General features: G+C 40.1%; 1 protein-coding gene across 4 annotated transcripts in view; it reads right to left on the bottom strand.

The window, feature by feature from the left end:
- Positions 1-435: 435 nt before the first annotated feature.
- LOC100757327 (transmembrane protein 45A-like) overlaps positions 436-18,097 on the bottom strand; it is a 90,672-nt gene continuing 73,010 nt past the window's right edge. The window contains exons 5-7 of one of the 4 annotated variants that reach the window (XR_004769889.1): positions 5,535-5,680; positions 3,047-4,055; positions 436-1,225 (exon numbers count right to left, since the gene is read on the bottom strand). Coding sequence is in view for 2 of the 4 variants with exons in the window: in XM_027412487.2 (XP_027268288.1) it covers positions 3,905-4,055; positions 5,535-5,680 (297 nt within the window). In the remaining 2 variants the exon portion in view is untranslated. The remainder of the gene's footprint in view (positions 1,226-3,046; positions 4,056-5,534; positions 5,681-18,097) is intronic. The other 3 variants (XR_004769888.1, XM_027412487.2, XM_027412489.2) reach the window with 3 other exon arrangements.

The following is an 18,097-nucleotide window of genomic DNA, read 5'->3' as shown; positions in this document are numbered from 1 at the left end:
AAAAAAGGGTCCCTATGCTTATTAAGTCAATTTCATCCCTTTCCTTTACAGTGAAGAATCATCTTTTTGGTCTATTGTATAAGGTTAAGTGTAGAGAGGTAGATGTGTTAACTTGTGAGAAACATGGAGTGGTTAATGGTAGAACTAGAATTATATGAATTATTTTTTTCTATTTACCACTGGGAGTTTCTTGTCTTAAATGCACAAGGCTCTGACTTTTTAACCTAGGATTGTATGCAGTGGCTCTCAACCTTCCTAAGGCTGTGACCCTTTAATACAGTTCCTCATGTTGTGGGGACCCCCAACCACAACGTTATTTTCATTGCCACTCCATAACCGTAATTTTGCTACTGCTATGAATTGTAATGTAAATGTCTATGTTTTCTGATGGTCTTTCGGGAGTCACAACTCACAAGTTGAGAACCACTGGTATAAAGGCATGTTGTTTAATCATTTACTTGTTTAACAGAGCAAATGGCATGGTGGTCATGCTAGGCTATGCTAATACCACTATGCCCCTTTTAAAGATGTCTCTGACATCTTTAAAACCATGTGCCTTAATGTTATTCCCTTTTAGAAAGCTCACAGGAAGATTTCTCATCTAGCTTTTGCATCAAGTTTTCCATGCAGAAATATCTCAAAGAAAGGGATTTCTGTATATGCAGGTTTTTCTGTATCATCTGAGGATGGGGTATACTTCAATAAAAAAATGAGGATTTGAGATTTTTGCACAAAGGTGCATGCATTCATTTATTTTTCATTATGGCAACAAGATAAACAAGTAAAACTTAACATTTAATTAATTACAAGTGATGACAAGGCCATAAATCTTGAAGGTATCCACCAGGAAAACAAAACAAACCATTCTCATAGTATAAACTTTGGAAAAATCATGATTGGTCCTGAATACTCTGGCATGCACAATATGCAAAGGGAATTTGTCATCCGAGGTACTTTCAAAGCTGTAAGTGAGACATTTAAAGTTCAACACTTTAACAAAACTGGAAATACAAACAACATGGAGTCAGACTCAGGCGGCTGTTCTTCAGACAAGGTCAAGAAACAAAGCCATGAGCAAAGGCAATGAAAAAGGAGAAGCTTTTCTTTGGCATGAGTGGATGCCCATCAAAATCACACTTCTTCTTCCGATTCATGCTCACGCTCAGCACTTTTCAGGAGTCCAACTTCTGAGGTGCAGACCTTCCTAAGTCTAGATTTAACTAACCTGGGGAAAAAGAAAATCATCTCTGGTTACATGATACCAAGGTTCAAAACTTTAGAGTGACATGCAGATTATTCCTACAATAAACAGAGGCAATCTCCAAAGTGAAATGGTTTCTATTTGACTTTGAGATACATGAGAATGTGTATAGACTACAGCAATGTCTACATAAACAGAGAAGGTGCATCTCTCGAATGTATTATGGGATTGCTTAGTTTTGCACAACTGATCATCTATAAAACAAGCAGGAGACTCTGACTGTGACAATTGTGACATTGGTGGAACATCTACTTCAAACCCACAACTACCTATGGACTGCAGAGAGACAGCATTTTCTGTAATGAAGTACATAACTTTTCCCTAGGGTGACAGACCAAGTGAAGGCACATGTCAAATCTGGACTGAATTTCTCTTCATGAAAAATTTCTTCAGCTTGTCTGCATTCTGATTTTTTACTTTCTCTCTTCCTTTCTCCAGTTCAGTTCTGGCCTGTTCTATTCATACCTTATGTCATTCCTTGCGCTCTGGATCCCACACAAAAGCGTCACAAGAACCTCACTGACTTCATCCCATTTGCTGCCGTAACCCTACCCAGAGTCAGAGGTTATTCTAACCTGCAACATCGATACATTTGGCACGTCCCTGACATGTAGAGCAATCTGAAAGATTATGCCACTCATTTGTGAATAGAAGCTACCAGTTCTCCAGCCACTGCCAATGAACTCTAGCACCTCCAGTAAACAGCAACTGAACAGAATCAATAACTTCAGTTGACTCAATGGCCAAGAAAACCTGCTCAGTTGTTTGCCTTGGTTATTAACTACTGATTTTGCTCATATGTTCTGAACACTCCAAGCCCCTTCTGTTTTGAAAGGCTAATTGATGCTCTGTAACAGGTTAAGAGCTAGAGAATATTTGTGCCATCTTACAAAAGCCCACATACTCTTTCCACATAGTCCAATGCCAATCCACGCAAGATGAAAGGGATTAACCAATTATGTTCCTTTCTGAAGACTCATGTGGAAAATGAAACAGCTTGTGCTTTCTTACTGGGAATGAAATGTTAGCATAGACCCGGTTGCTCCCACTGCTTCCTGTTCTTTCTCCCTGGGTTATTTCTGCTGTGGCTGTAAGCCATGAAGCTCACACCTTGGTTCTAGGCATCTGTAGCTCATGTGTGAAAATGGTCCTGTGAGGCAGGGTGAGAGCTGGGGCAATAAAAAGGAACTGCAGCCTGGTGTGGTGGCACACACCTGTGAACCAGCACTCAGGAGGCAGAGGCATGCAGATCTCTGTGGGGCTTATGGCCATCCTGGTCTGCATAGAAAGTTCTAAGCCAATCAAAACCACATGGTGAGACTTCATCTCAAAAGCAAAATCCCCTCAAAACAGTAACCCCCCCCACAATAAATAGTCAATAAATGAATTCCCAGACACAATTGCCAGTCACTAAAATGGTGGACATTTTGGAAATCAAGGTCAAGGTGTGTCTCTGTCCTTGCTTCATGTTCTCGTAAATTACTGTGAAAAAGAGTGTAGCAGATGCAAGAGTTACTTCTAAGAAATTTATGTGCCTGGTGTGTTAACAAGCCCTGCTTGACTGATTTATTCTTCACAGCAGCTCCCATGACTCACTGTGTGGAAAACTCATCTGAAAATAGGCAATACTTCCTTCCATATAGGCAGAGGCTATTTAAATAGTTATTTGCAACACACACACATATATTGCGTGTATACATATATACACATATATGTAACATACTAAATATGCAACAATTTCATATTTCCAACAATATTATAGATAGGTTTATTCTATAAACTTACATAATCAAGACTGTAGGCAGGGATAGAATGAGGCAATCTTGAACCATTATTTAGTAAAGCTGGGACATTTTGCATCATCTTTCAAGGATTTAGGGAGGAGAATTCTATAATTTAGATGTGCTTGTATGGCAGTCATTGTGCTATGTCAAACAACTTGGATATAATATCTGACCTTTAATGACTTGTGGATAGGCAGCCACTTCATAGTCAAGCCCTGACTAAAGGAGTTTCAAGCCTCCTTATTCTCAAAGTGAGAACTGATCATGTGATCTCACTGAAAGACAATACTGAATCTTTGTGGTATTTTAAAACAGTTGCTTAAATACATATCAAAAATAGTTCAGGGAACGTTGAGCTCTTGGTCTTATCTTCTCAATATTAAAGGAAAAATCAAGAAACATATAAAATACAACTTCCAAACAAATGAAGGGTGTATTTAAGTACCTTTGAAATGGAGATTTAGTCAACAGCTAACAAATGTTATCTAAGCACTTACTCTAAGTCTATCCATGTGTCAGCTGGTATGGGAATTTGAAAATGATAGTTTTCACATGGGGATACAATCTAGCTGGCAGGGAGAGCTAATGGGGGCAAGTAGTCAATATTGCAATTGACACATCACAATATTTAAAATATCTAGTGCAAAGTACTACCGCAGCTCAGGAAACATAATTAACATGGGCCAGAGGAATTATAGAAGGTTTCAAAGAAGAGATGGGCATCTAGTGTGAATATACCAGGTAAAGGGAACTGTCTGGTCAAAAAGATTAGAATAGCATGCTGTGGAGATTGGGAGAGGTTGAAAAATAAAACTGGAGTTTCTTGTTTCTAGGGACCTGTAAGTGGATAAGCCATTTATTAGGCATCTGAAGGCTTTTGAAACAGGAAGAGACAGTAGTCTTCTGTTGGCTCTGGATGGGAGCTGACACGAAGCAGAGTTTTTCCTTGCATCCTGGGACTGTTCCTGAAGACTCCCCAGCCCCTAAGGAGATGAGGCCCAGATGTCAGCCTGGAACAACAGGGGAAGAGAGCAAGACTCAGTAGCCCAGCCAGCCTTAAAAATGAGCTGATGTGCATGCTTTGGGGGAGTGGAAGAGAGTGAGCAGAAACAACCTGAAGGAGGAAGAAAGCATCCACAGAGAAAAGTGACAAAGCCCAAGAGGGACATCTGGGGCTGGACAAGGCAACAGCTCAACTTTCTTTTTTTGGAGCCCGTGTCACAGCTGCTCCAGCTCAAGTTCAAAGCAGGAGGGCTGACCTGAAGCCCATGCCCAGAGTATGCAAAGCTGGTTGCAGTAGAAGTTGACAAACCATGGGGCCTAGAAATAGCTTCCACATTCTAGGGATCTGGAGAACTTGCACGGTGTGCAGCACTATCTACATGTTACTATTTGGATCCACTGAAATTAATATGGATTGTGTCACATTATAAATTCTTGGGACTGGAGTCCACCATGCTGAATACTGCATACACATTGCTGCAGTTAGTTACTCAGAGCATCAGTCTGAAGGCTTGAGTGTTGGAATCTGCCTGTCCAGTAATTAGGATCAGTCAAGCCCAATGTGCTTTGGCACTAACCACCCTAGGAGGCAGGATCATCCTCTTTCCTTCTTGCTCATCTTTGGAATCACATTGCCTTTCAATTTATGAGGAGCCTTCCTTGAACTTCTTGTCTCTACTGTTTTCACTAACTGTTCTGTATTTTAATTGTCTACCTCTCTAATTTGCCCTGGCTACAGGACAAAAACATCCCCCATGGGAAGGTCCCCAACTCATATTCTTATACCAAATAAAGAGGAAGAGGAAGGTAGTACAGACAAGAAGTCCGTCTGGTGAGTCTTTACATCTTCAGGAACGTAAGTACATGATCTCATTTAGGTTCTATTATCTCTATTCATTAAACAATAAGATTCATACTTTTTGTGGTTGAGTAATGACTGAAGTCATAGCCAATAGGCAATAGAACTAGGAATATGTGTTCTCAAAAATCTGATATGTTGCTCCTCACCTGATCAGAAAGTTAGAGCAGAATTCTTGTATAAAAGAATACACCATTCAAATTTTGGAAAAATTAGAGTTACTGTATTATTTAATTTGATTTATATACATTTGTCCAAAAAGGGTCCTACGGTTATGAAATGGGATAATTAAAGTATGTACCCATAAATAAGTGGAGGTCTCATTGCACATAGGGGAACTGATCATCCAGGATAGAGAATCATATATGTGAAGAGACAGGGATCCAGAGAGGATACTGTATGGTCAGAGGCACAGCAGTCACACCACTAAACCATTACAACTTTAAGTCAACATGTACATTTTTGCTGGCCATTTCTTTGTGTGGAGATAACTTCCTAATGCCCAAGTCTGTCTTATGAGAAGGTAATAATAACATTTTCCTTTTGAATTTGAAGTTCAACACTGTCAAGTCTTGATGGACATATGCAAAGGAATGAACCATCCATTTTTTAAATAGTGCCAACTTACCAGGTGATAAGAGCATAATTTAATCCCGTGATGACAAAGATTGATGCATAATGCCAACAAAAGCACATGGTGAGAAACATTTTATTCTCAATGTCTGACAGATTCCATTCAGGACTTCCACTGGGAGGATACAGGACAAAAGCAACCTGCAACTCAAAACAAATGCACATTAAAAAGGTAATAATGGATAGCATATTATCCAACCACATTCTCAAAGAAGGCTCACTTCCAAGTGTTGTCTAACATAGATGATTCCCACTAGCTAAGGCATCACAAACACAGTGCTAGCTTTTTCTGTAGGCACTCTCCACCAAGGCATATTTTTGAAGAATAATTTTAAGTGTATTTAGTTATCAAATTTCAAAATGTGCATAGTGGCCACTCTGGCTTTGAGTGCCCTTTCAGAAATCCGTGGAACTCTAACTGCACAGCCTCACTCTGGGATTTCAAAATTAGACAGCAAAATGTTTTGAAAATAAGTAAAGACCCATAGATAATATAATGTTAAGTAGCAAAAGGTCGGAACTTTCTTCTCAGGATCTGGTACAACACAAAGATATTTTCTATTATCACCTCCATTGACACATTGTATTGGAAATTCTAGTTAGGAAAATTAGGCAAGAAAAAATAAAATACACTCATTTGGGAAAAGAAAATTACCTATATTTACATATAATATGATCTCAAATATAGAAAGTCAGAAAGAACCCACTCTGATTATCAAACTAATGAAGTTTTACATATTGGAAAACTGAAAATCAAGACAAAACCATAACATATATTTTTACATACTAGCAGTAAAAAGCCTACAATATGGATCTTTACTTAGACCAACACCAAATAAAGTGAGGTACTCAAGACCAAAACTGGAAATATAGCTTCATAGTAGAACATCTTACTAGCATTCATAAGGCACCACCATATATACCAGGCAACACAACCACACATGCACATGCAAACAAGAGCTTTAAAATTTATATGCTAGAAGCTGCATGAAATTGGTGAAAGAATCAAGGACCCAAGAAAATGAAAAACCATTTCACAGACACTTTTAAAAGACTGATCATAAAATTAATACAGAACTTCATGGTATCTAGCATTAGCTTTGAAAAAGGATGGAGAAAGATCACCAAAGTTGTAGGACTCACACCTTTCAATTTTAAAATGTTTTGGAGTTCAGAGGTGGTATACTTACAGCTCTGTGAAAATGCTAAACATCACTGAATTGTTTAATTTAAAATGGCTCATTCCATTGTGGTGTTTGGAATGGGAATAACCCCCCATAGGCTCATATATTTGAATGCCTGGTCATTAGGGAGTGGCATTACTTGACAGGGATTAGGAGGTTTGTCCTTTTGGAGTAGGTGTGGCCTTGATGGAGGAAGTGTGTCACTGGGGGTGGGCTTTGGGTTTCAAATGCTCAAGCCAGGCCCAATATCTTTCTCTTCCTGCTATGGGTGGATCTGGATGTAGAACTCTCAAGCTGCTTCTTCTCTGGTACCATGTTTGCCTGTGTGCCACCATGCTTCCTGCTATAATGACAATGGACTGAAATGCCTTTCGGCTAAATACTTTCCTTTATTTGTCATGGTCATGGTGTCTTTTCACAGTAATAGAACACTGACTAAGACACCATGTTATATGAACTTTATCCTAATAAGAAGTAATGATTTATAAACACACACACACACACACACACACACACACACACACACACACACACACACACACACACATGTGATATGGATGGATGGACGGTTGATGGATGGATGGATGGATAAATGATAGACAGATAGACATACAGTAGATATAGATAGTAGAGAGAGTCCTGTCCTTAAAATCAGTAACAAATACATCTTGTCTCCTGGAATAAAAAGAAATCAGGGAAAAGTTATTAGGAAGTGTCTGTCTAGTTGTAACTAACATAATATTTTGGGAGGAGAAATCATGGCCCTGAACTGGTTAATAAATAAAGGGCATAGGACCAAGATGGAAACAGAAAACTTTGATCCACCTCTCTACTTTGTCAGGAGCTGATGCAAATGATGAGTTGATGGGGCATGTTTCCACCCACGATTGCCACTTCAGAATGCATGTCTAATGTTGCCAGATATTTCTGTTCTTACAGAAAAAAAAGAAAACAAGCTGAGAAAATAAACACTTTACTGATGTTTACTGTGTTTCAAGTATTGGCAACTAACTCAAAATGCAATCATTACCAATTATATGTTGCTCAGGGTCTGTTGGTCTATACTATGAATTGTTCAGGATATTTTGTTGCTGTTTGTTTACATTTTTATTCTTTTGTTTTATTGGGGGGGGTACAGGATTCCCATGAATTACTCTGATTGACCTCAAACTTCCAGCTTCCAATGATCTTCTTGCCATAGCCTTCCCAGTAGCTAGGGCACAGGTACACTCCTGTATTGCCTGATATAATCTATGTTTAGTCTTAGCAGAGTGCTATATTTTCATGATACCTGCTTGGTTCTGATCATTTAAATCACAGAGTTCCTTTGTGATTCAGCTCACCATCGTCACATTGCCCAGGGTAGAAGGCTATATAGTGAAAGAGAGCATGAGTAAAAGAGCATGGAGATTTTGGAGATAGACACCCTTATTTGGAATCCTGTCTTTCTTCAGTTCTAAATACTGAGAAGTTATTGGCATCTATAAGTTCCAGTCTTCCCTTTAGTAATATGGCATATAATAAATCTCCTTACTGGAACTGTTTTTAAGACAAAGGATTATTGTAAAACTTGACTGCATGAGTGGCGGTGAAGTGTGGCATCAGAGGATTACCTTATGCATACAAGTGATAGTACTTTTCCATAAGCAATCTATACCCTGGAATACGACATGGTCACAAATCTTAGCTTTCCCTAGTTTACTCAGATAATTCGAAATTTCAACCAGAAATTTGATCATATTACTGTCCTTATCATACACATAATTCAGTGGTTCAATGATTGCATACAGTCACACATTTAAATGAAATCTTACAGAAAAATAAAACAAATATTCTAAGATACTCACTGAAGCCCTTGATTTCATTTCTGACTTCAAACATGTTTAAAAGTTTGAAAAAGTTTGGAGATGAGTAAAGAAAACTTAGGGTATTGTAAATGGAGCTTAATGAAAAATTCTTTGGGGGAACTCAGGAGATCAGAATGCTGATATTGAGATTTGGAGAACAAATGCTTTATGATAAGGTCTCAGATATAACTGGATTGACTGCTGGACTATATGGAACGGAGGCAAAAAATGGACATGACTTAGTAAATAAATGCAATTAAAAAGGAACCAAATATTTTGCACCATGACAATAGTGAACAGGTTCTAAGAGCATTTCAGGAAAGGCCATGACCTAGTCCTTTGGGAGATCATGGGTATAAAAATGCCATCTCATTTTAAAGATTTTACTTGGAAAGAAAAGACAGTGGGCTGCTTTTATCACATAGGAACACTAGGGAAATTGTTTCTCTAGAATTTCTTCTTCTGTTTTTAGCTAGTCAGGAGCAGAGGGGCTTCTACAGATATGACCTGAGTAGCCTAGGGACACCAGACTTTAGCGGCATGTATAGGACTCTAGTTTTGGAGGAATAATGTTCATGTAGATATTAGTCAGCTAACCTTAATGGATGAGCCTATTAAGACTTTGAAGCTCCTCTCCTCCTATCAGAAAAGCCTTGAATGCCAACCACAGTGTTAAAGGATTTAACATCTGTTCTGTTGGTTGTGGTTAAGCACTTTCTGTACTATATTCCTCCATTTGGAGATGAGAATACTTGGTTGTACCATTTAATCTTAGGAGTACATATCTTTTTCTTTTCTTTCTTTCCTTCCTTTTTGCCTTCCTTTCTTTAGTTTTTCTTTCTTTTTTTTAAAAAGGGAACATAGCTATGAGTGTGCATTCCAGCTCAGTAGGAAACCCTAGACTTCAAATTAGCCATTATGATAGAAGAATTCCTATTTTGGAGATGTTGGAGGTGGGCTGGAACAGTTTTAATTATTACATGTCCATGAGCTTTCAGAGTTTTGAGATGACCATTATGACTTGGATCCTGTGTCAAGCAAAAGCTCATGTGTGGAAGCATGACAACACCCATGGTGCTGGACCAGTAGCTGAGAGGTTTGCATCCTGATCTACAAGAAGGCAGAGACAGACTCTGGGCCCAGTGTGGGATTTGAAACCCCAAAGCCAATCCCCAGTGACATACTTCCTTCAACAAGACCATACATCCTCATCTTTCTAATACTTTCAAATAGCTCCACTCCCTAGTGAATAAGCATTCAAACATACGAGCCTATGGTGGGGTGGAGGGCTGCCATTCTTATTCAAACATCCATATTCCACCCCCTGGTCCATATAGGCTTGTAGTCATATCCTAATCTAAAATTCCACTCAGCTCAACTTCAAAAATCCCCATAGTCCATCCCAGTCTCAACAATGTTTAACAGTTCAAAATCTTTTCTGAGGCCTGTGGAAATCTTTTAAACTGTAACTCCTTGTAAAATCAAAATAAAAAATCAGATAACATACTTCCAACATAAATGACATAGAATACACATTACCATTCTGAAAACGAGAAAAGGGAGCATAGTGAGGAAACCAAAGCAAATCTGAAATGCAGCTGAGAAAACTCCAAACTCTGCATCTCCATGTCTGATGTCAAAACACTCTTCAGATCTCCAACTCCTTTCAGCTTTGCTGACTGTAATACACTTCTCTTTCTTGGGCTGGTCCCACCCCTTGTATGTAGCTCTCCTTGGCAGGTATCCCACAACTCTGACACCTCTAATGTCTTAGGGTTTCCAAGGTAATCCAGGCTTGACAGCTTCACTCAGTGGCCTCTCTAGGCCTCCATGCAGGGACAATTCTGACATATACCTGGCCTCAGTGGCTTTCATTAGCCATGGAAGGAGATTTCACAATCCCTTTCTTATATCCTTGATTCTAAAGCCAGAATCACATGGCCAAAGCTGCCAAGTTCTGCTGCTTGATGGGGCTGGAACTTGGCCCCCTCCTTCAATTACATTTACATTAGCTTTCTGCTACTGATGGTGAAATTTTCATTGCTTAATTTTTTTTTCACATGTTGGAAGCTCAGCTGGGTGAGGTCTTGCCCAAAGGCCACCACTCCCTATATCCTATTTAGCATCAGGCTTTTCTTTTAACTGTTTATCTCCTTAGCGTGGGATTTAGCTCCATTAAAATTCTCCGTGCTCCACGTAATTGAAGGAGGGAGCTAAGTTCCAGCCCCCCAAAACAGTAGAACCTGGCAGCTTTGGCCACGTGGTTCTGGCTTTAGAGTCAAGGATAGAAGAAAGAGGTTATGGAATCTTCTTCCAGGACTAAGGAAAGTCATTGAGACTAGGTGGCTTTTCTCCTCAAACTGTATATTTTAAAATTTTTTCTTTGTCCAACTTGCTTCTTTTCATTATGTATCTGCATATGAGTGATTACTAATAACCACATGACAGCCAATATGAGGGGGTCTTGAAATCTCTGCCAATGCCAATTAATCTAAAACTTTTCAATTTAGCCTCAGGGAGATTTTTAGGACAAGGGCAAAAAGCAGCCACATTCTTTGCCAAAATCTCAAAAGAATGGTCTCTAAAATACTCACTAATATTCTTCTCTCTGAAATATCTTGAGCTGGGGCTCCACAGTTCAAATCATCCTCAGCACAGTCTTCCAGGCTTCTAGTAGGAGGGCCCAATAAACCCTACTTAAAGCTTTTCGAGTCCAAAGTCCCAAAGTCTTCCATGTTCCTCCAAAAACCAGCATGGTCAGGCCTGTCATAATAATACCTCAGTCCCTCATACCAACTTCTGTCTTAGTCACTGTTCTATTGCTGTGAGGAGACACCATGATCAGGGCAATTCTTATAAAGGAAAACATTTAATTGGAACTTTCTGACAATTCCAGAATCAGTATTACTGTTAGGGCAGGAAATATGGCAGTGAGCATGGCACTAGAGCCAAAGCTCAGACTTAGACCCTGATCTGCAGGCAGACACAGAGAAACACTGGGCCTGGTTTGGGTCTTTGAAGCCACAAAGCCCATCGCCAGTGACACACTTCCTCCAACAAGGCCACACCTACTCCAACAAGGCCACACCTCCTAATCCTCCTAATTCTTTTAAATAGTTCCACGCCCTGGCAAATAAGCATCCTTATTCAAACCACCACAAGAGCCTTCAGCTGGTACTGAGAAAAGAGGTGTAGTTGTTGAAGAAATCAGCATCACTGAAGAGAAACCTGCGTTATACTATGACAATGGAGAGGTTTTTCTGAGGGTAAAACTCCACTTCTCTGAGGCTCCATCTTCTGAAGAACCAAGCTCATTTGAAGAGGGGAAAAAGCTTAAACTGAAGGGGTTCCCCATTTCTTGAAGAAAGCTGCATAGGAAAGTGTTTTTCCAAAGTCACCACACAGAAACTTATATAGCTGTGGTCCAAGGGCCCAGTCTACATCTCAAGCTGGCCATGTCATTCACCTGGTATTGAGTTTGCACACATGGGAGATGCAAGATTTAATGAGTCATGGAGCCCTGTTCCCTAATTTTAGAGAGGACCCATAGCCAGGCAATTGAAGCTGTGTTAGAGTCCATGAGAGGCCATTATCTGCATATGTGACATTGAAGGGGAGGTTGCAATGGAGATATGCCAGAGTCTGAGATTTTCTCAGTCTGTTAAGGAAGGCTGCCTACAGGGAGTAGAGCTGGCTCAAGATAGAGGCTGAGTGTACTATGATTTTTACTCTCCAAGGATTTGTGTGGTTTCTTTAGTTTCTCTTGCAATTGATTTCTAGCATTATCCTCCTACAATCAGATATGATACAGGCAGTTTGACTTTTTTGTAATCTCTATTTTTTTTTAACTTATGTGTATGTGTGTGTGCACGTCCTGGTCTGTATGTGCACCACCTGTATGCACCTGCAAGAGTCAGAAACCCTGGACTGCAGTCACAGATTGTCATAAGCCACCTCATGTAGGTGCTGGGAATGAAACCTAGGTCTTCTACAAGAGCAGCAAGTGATCTTAACCACCAAGCTATCCCTCCAGCTCTAATTCTTTGGTATTCTCAAGGCTTATTTTGTGGCCTATAATCTAATCCATTTTGGAGATGGCTTCGAGAGCTGCTGAGAAGAATGTGGACACCATACTGTAGGGGAAGCTGTAGCCACGCCTTCTTAGGGGCTGGCTACAAGAGTACCTGAGGGCTTGTGAGGGCGTGGTCAGAGTTAGTAGGGGGACTGCGTTTTCGGTTTCGGTTTCTCTTTGCTTCTTGCTGTACAGACTACCACCGGCTGGCTGGTTCGCTCTGTAAGTAAGGCTTTTCCCTATTAAATACCCTTATATTTCTACCTGACTCCGTATTGGTAATTACCTACTATATCTGGTTGTCAGAAGCGGGATATTGGAAACCCACACCCCATTTGGGACAGGCTGTGGGTTCCATCGGGCCCGCCGCCTAGGCCCGGAAAGCCTCTTTCCACAGGCGTTGCCGGCTAGCAGCTGACCCACGGCAGCTGTGCTGCTCAGTCATCCACCCAGTTTCTAGCTGCCTAGAGGTGAGTAAGTTTCTGCTTTCAGCAGAGGCTTCCCCTTGCGGCAGAACGGGAAAGTCAAAGCTGAAAAGCCGTATACTCTCTAAGATAAGCGCAGCCGCTTTTGTAAGGTGCGGCTGAAAAGCCGTATACTCTCTAAGATAAGCGCAGGAGCTTTTGTGACCGCTCTCCACTGCTGACCGACTGCTGCCAAACGCCTCGGAATAACTGAAGGCCTGTGCTACCTGCTGGTCAAATATATTTACTGCATCTGGAGTAGAAATCAGGTAAAATCATGGCGGAATATTTATCATTTGCTGAAATTGGTAATGTTTTTGCTTATTACGTGAATTCACTGTTTGAGGAGGATGCTAATTTGCCAATTATTGGCCTATATGCTGTCATGGCAGTCAGCTTGCTGGTACAAATAGTATTACTAGCCAGAGGACTCAGGAACAGGGACAGAAATAACCTCACCACCTGCTTGCAGGAAATAACAGCTTTACGCAATGAGGTTTTGGAAAACAGATTAGGTCAGACCACAATTGTGCAGCAAGTGGAACAGAAATTGGATGATAAGCTTGGCTCTGTGTCCAATACACTAAAGACAGAGCTGTCTGATGAGATACAGCGTATTTATGATAAGATAAACACAGAGAGATCCTCCATGTCTGAGGCCTTAGAGGCTAGGCTGTCAGAAGACCATGACCAGCTAAAGAATATCTGTAGCCAGCTAGAAACTCAGATAGGCAATGTTACTCATCAACTAGATGCAACGGTGCAAAATACCCAGCATAGGGTTGAAGAATTGGACAATGCCATTCAATCAGTCATTGAAGCATCCAAGGTAGCAGATCAGAAGTTTGAGTCTAGATTTGAATGTTTGGAAGATAATTTACAGTACAGGGCTGACAGATTACATAGGTCCATACGGTCGATTGCTGAGGACTCAAAATCAGCAAATCATGACCTGGAATCTAGACTCCAATACCTAGAAGGCAGTTTCCATGCCATCCAGATGCTGTCTAAGGATGATCGTATGAAAGACCTAGAAAAACGTGTAGATGAGCAGTTAGAGCAATTTACAGATTCACTAACGTGCTTAGAATCTTTTATGATTAAGGAGATTGAAACTTTTCAAAAGGATATCATTGCTAGGCTTAAAGATCAGTGGGATGCCTCAGAAGCAGAATCACTCCAATCCCAGGCACCTACTCCACCCAGGTATCGTGACTATTCTTCTAAGGTTGTTACTCGTACACCATTAGTGTACCCAGCTACCATGGTAGAAAAGCCAGCTTCTAAGAAACACCCTCATGGACGAATGGTTTATGAATGGCAACCTATACAGCCGAAGGATCTTAAGAATATTAAAGAATCAGTTGTCTCATATGGTCTCCATAGCCCATACGTAAAACAGCTATTACATTCATGGGCAACCTTTAACAGGGTGACACCCACAGATTGGGAACGATTGGTAGCAGCTGTACTTGAGAATTCATGCCAAATCCAGTGGAAGGCATTGGTAAGGGAAGAGGCAAAGCTCCTTGAACGTCAGGGCATAAAGGAAGGTTTTGAAGCGCCTCTAGATAAGCTTCTTGGTCAGGGTATTTATGCTGACCCACAGGTTCAGGCTGAATATGATGACGATATACTGTCTCTTTGCAGGAAAGCAGCATTAAATGCCTGGGATAAGGTTCGTGAGCCAGGAGAACGTCTAGAAGCTTATACCAGAATAGAACAGGGACCTACAGAACAGTTCCAGGACTTCTTACAAAGGTTAACTAGGGCAGTAGAATTACAGGTAACAGATCCAGAAACAAGACAATCAATTATATATACAATAGCTTATGAAAATGCAAACCCTATATGCAAAAGAATACTTTTGCCTTTAAAGATCAGATCAGCTCCGTTAGAAGAATGGGTTTTGTATGCAGCCAACATTGACTATAATGTGCAAGATACTGGAGCTTGGGTAGGAGAAGCCATCTCCAAAGGTTTAAAACGGCAACAGGAAATTAAAAGTTCTAGAGGTGAGGATGTAAGGGCTTGGCAAGGAGAAGCACCTTACAGAGGTCAACATAGGTACCAAGAGGCTAGAGGTTACTACTACTATGAACCAGAACCTTGGGGAGGAAGAGCCTTCCCCTTGAGACCACGAAGGCGCCAGGAACCTAGATGTTTCAACTGTGGTAAAATGGGACATACTAAGAGAAATTGTAGACAAATGAATTCTAACAATGCCTCATATGGAAGGCCACTGCCTTCTGGATTGTGTAGAAGGTGTGGTAAGGGCAGACACTGGACCAATGAATCGACCAGGGACATACAAGGAAACCCCTTAAGGTCGGGAAACCCCGAGGGGGGCCTCAAGAAGGCCCCCACATCGAGAAAGGTCAGGTCATTCCCAATAGCAGTGGAAGACAATCTCTCACAGGAACAATAGACAGTTCTTTGCATATTGTGAAAAAAGATATTGCTCTAGATGGTAGTTTGAATAGTGATGAAGAATCAAGTGTGAATGGACAAAATGAGAAACGCATATTTTGGCAAGCTTCTATTAATGATAAAAGGCCTCAGTTAAAAGTTAAAATTAATAATAAAGTTATTTCTGGCTTAGTGGACACTGGGGCAGATGTAACTATTATTACTCAAAAGTCTTGGCCTCAGAAATGGCCTCTTAGAGAGGCAAATGTACAATTTTTAGGAATTGGAACTCTATCTAGAGTTCGACAGAGTGTTAACTCAGTGGTCTGCATTGGACCGGAAGGACAGAAAGGGATACTGAAACCATACGTGGCAGATATAGCTATAAATCTCTGGGGTCGTGATCTCTTACAGCAATGGAATACTCAGATTAATATTCCTCCAGTGTCAGATACAAATTATGAAAAAGATCTGGTAAGACGCTATGGAAAACGGTTACCAACCATCCATGCTGTACAGAAACTAGGTACAAATGATGGACCTTCAGAGGAGCCAAAGGCCCTGCCATTGAAGTGGCTTACAGATGAACCAGTTTGGGTAGGACAATGGCCTATGACCTCTGAGAAGCTAGAGGCTTTAGAAAAGTTAGTACAGGAACAGCTAGATGCTGGACACATAGAGGAATCTACCAGTCCTTGGAATTCTCCTGTATTTGTCATCAAAAAGAAGTCAGGTAAGTGGAGAATGCTGACAGACCTGAGAGCTATAAATAAGGTAATTCAACCAATGGGCTCTCTGCAACCTGGAATGCCATTACCTTCCTTAATACCTAAAGGATGGCCTATCATAGTCATTGATCTAAAAGACTGTTTTTTCACAATACCGTTACAGGAAAATGATAGAGAAAAATTTGCATTTACTGTACCAACTCTTAATAATTCACAGCCAGTTAGGAGATATCAATGGAGGGTTTTGCCACAAGGAATGCTCAATAGCCCTACTTTGTGTCAACACTTTGTACAGCAACCTTTGGGAATAATTCGTAAGAAATTTCCACAATCTCTTGTTTATCATTACATGGATGATATTCTTTTATCAGATTCTAATAAGGAAACTTTGGAACGTATGTTTGAAATGGTGAAGGAAGTTCTGCCTCGTTGGGGATTACAGATTGCACCAGAAAAGATACAAAGAGGAAATTCTATTAACTATTTAGGTTACAAGATAGACTTACAGAGAATCAGACCTCAAAAGGTACAAATTAGGAGAGATCGGTATCAAACTCTTAATTCTCTTCAGAAATTATTAGGGGAAATTTCTCAATTACAGACAATTATTGGTGTAGAAGGACATGACTTAAAGCATTTAAAAATGGCCCTTAAAGGTGATAAGGACCTAAACAGTCCTAGAATATTATCTGATGAGGCAGAAAAAGAGTTACAATGGGTAGAAAACAGAATATTGAATGCACATGTAGATCGGATAAACCTTAATTTAGACTGTATTCTGGTTATCTTGCCATCCAGAGAATACCCTTCTGGAATTCTGATGCAGAGGGAAGACACTATATTGGAATGGATATTTCTGCCACATAAACAGAATAAAAAGTTAAAGACATATATAGAAAAGATTTCTGATTTGATTTTAAAGGGTAAATTAAGACTTCGCCAGCTGACTGGAAAAGATCCAGCAGAAATTATAGTACCTTTAACTAATGAAGAAATTTCTTCCTTATGGAAAGATAATGAATATTGGCAAATAGCTCTTACTGACTTTTTGGGAACAATTAGCAACAACTATCCCAAAACTGACAGAATTAAATTCATAAAAAAGACAGTCTGGATTCTTCCACGTATTGTAAGACAAACTCCCATTTCTGGAGTTCTTACCTTCTACACTGATGCCAACAAATCAGGTAAGGCAGGTTATAAAGCAGGTGAGGTAAGTAAAGTAGTTCAAAGTCCATATACATCTGTACAGAAGGCAGAATTATATGCAATTCTCATGGTACTTAAGGATTTTACAGAACCTCTTAATATAGTTACTGATTCTCAGTATGCAGAGAGAGTCGTGTTACATATTGAGACTGCAGAATTTGTTCCTGATAATACAGAATTAACTTCTCTGTTTTTACAATTACAGGAAACTATCAGAAACAGAAGTAATCCTATGTATATTACACATATCAGATCCCATACGGGTCTGCCTGGCCCACTAGCACAAGGCAATGATGAGATTGATCGTTTATTAATTGGAAGTGTGCTAGAAGCCTCAGAATTTCATAAGAAACATCATGTAAATAGCAAAGGTTTGAAAAAGGACTTCTCTATCACTTGGCAACAAGCCAAGGAGATAGTGAAAAACTGTCCTACTTGTTCCTTTTATAATCAAACTCCATTGCCAGCAGGTTGTAATCCTAAGGGCATTCGGAGAAATGAGGTTTGGCAGATGGATGTCTTTCACTTTGCAGAGTTTGGAAATTTGAAATATGTGCATCATACCATAGACACATTCTCAGGGTTCCAATGGGCTACTGCTCTTAACTCTGAAAAAGCTGATTCTGTTATTATACACCTGCTAGA

The sequence above is a fragment of the Cricetulus griseus genome, chromosome 4, assembly GCF_003668045.3.
Source record: "Cricetulus griseus strain 17A/GY chromosome 4, alternate assembly CriGri-PICRH-1.0, whole genome shotgun sequence".
Classification (NCBI taxonomy): domain Eukaryota; kingdom Metazoa; phylum Chordata; class Mammalia; order Rodentia; family Cricetidae; genus Cricetulus; species Cricetulus griseus.
Note: the sequence above shows the minus strand (reverse complement) of the source record. Positions and strands in the feature narration are given on the sequence as shown.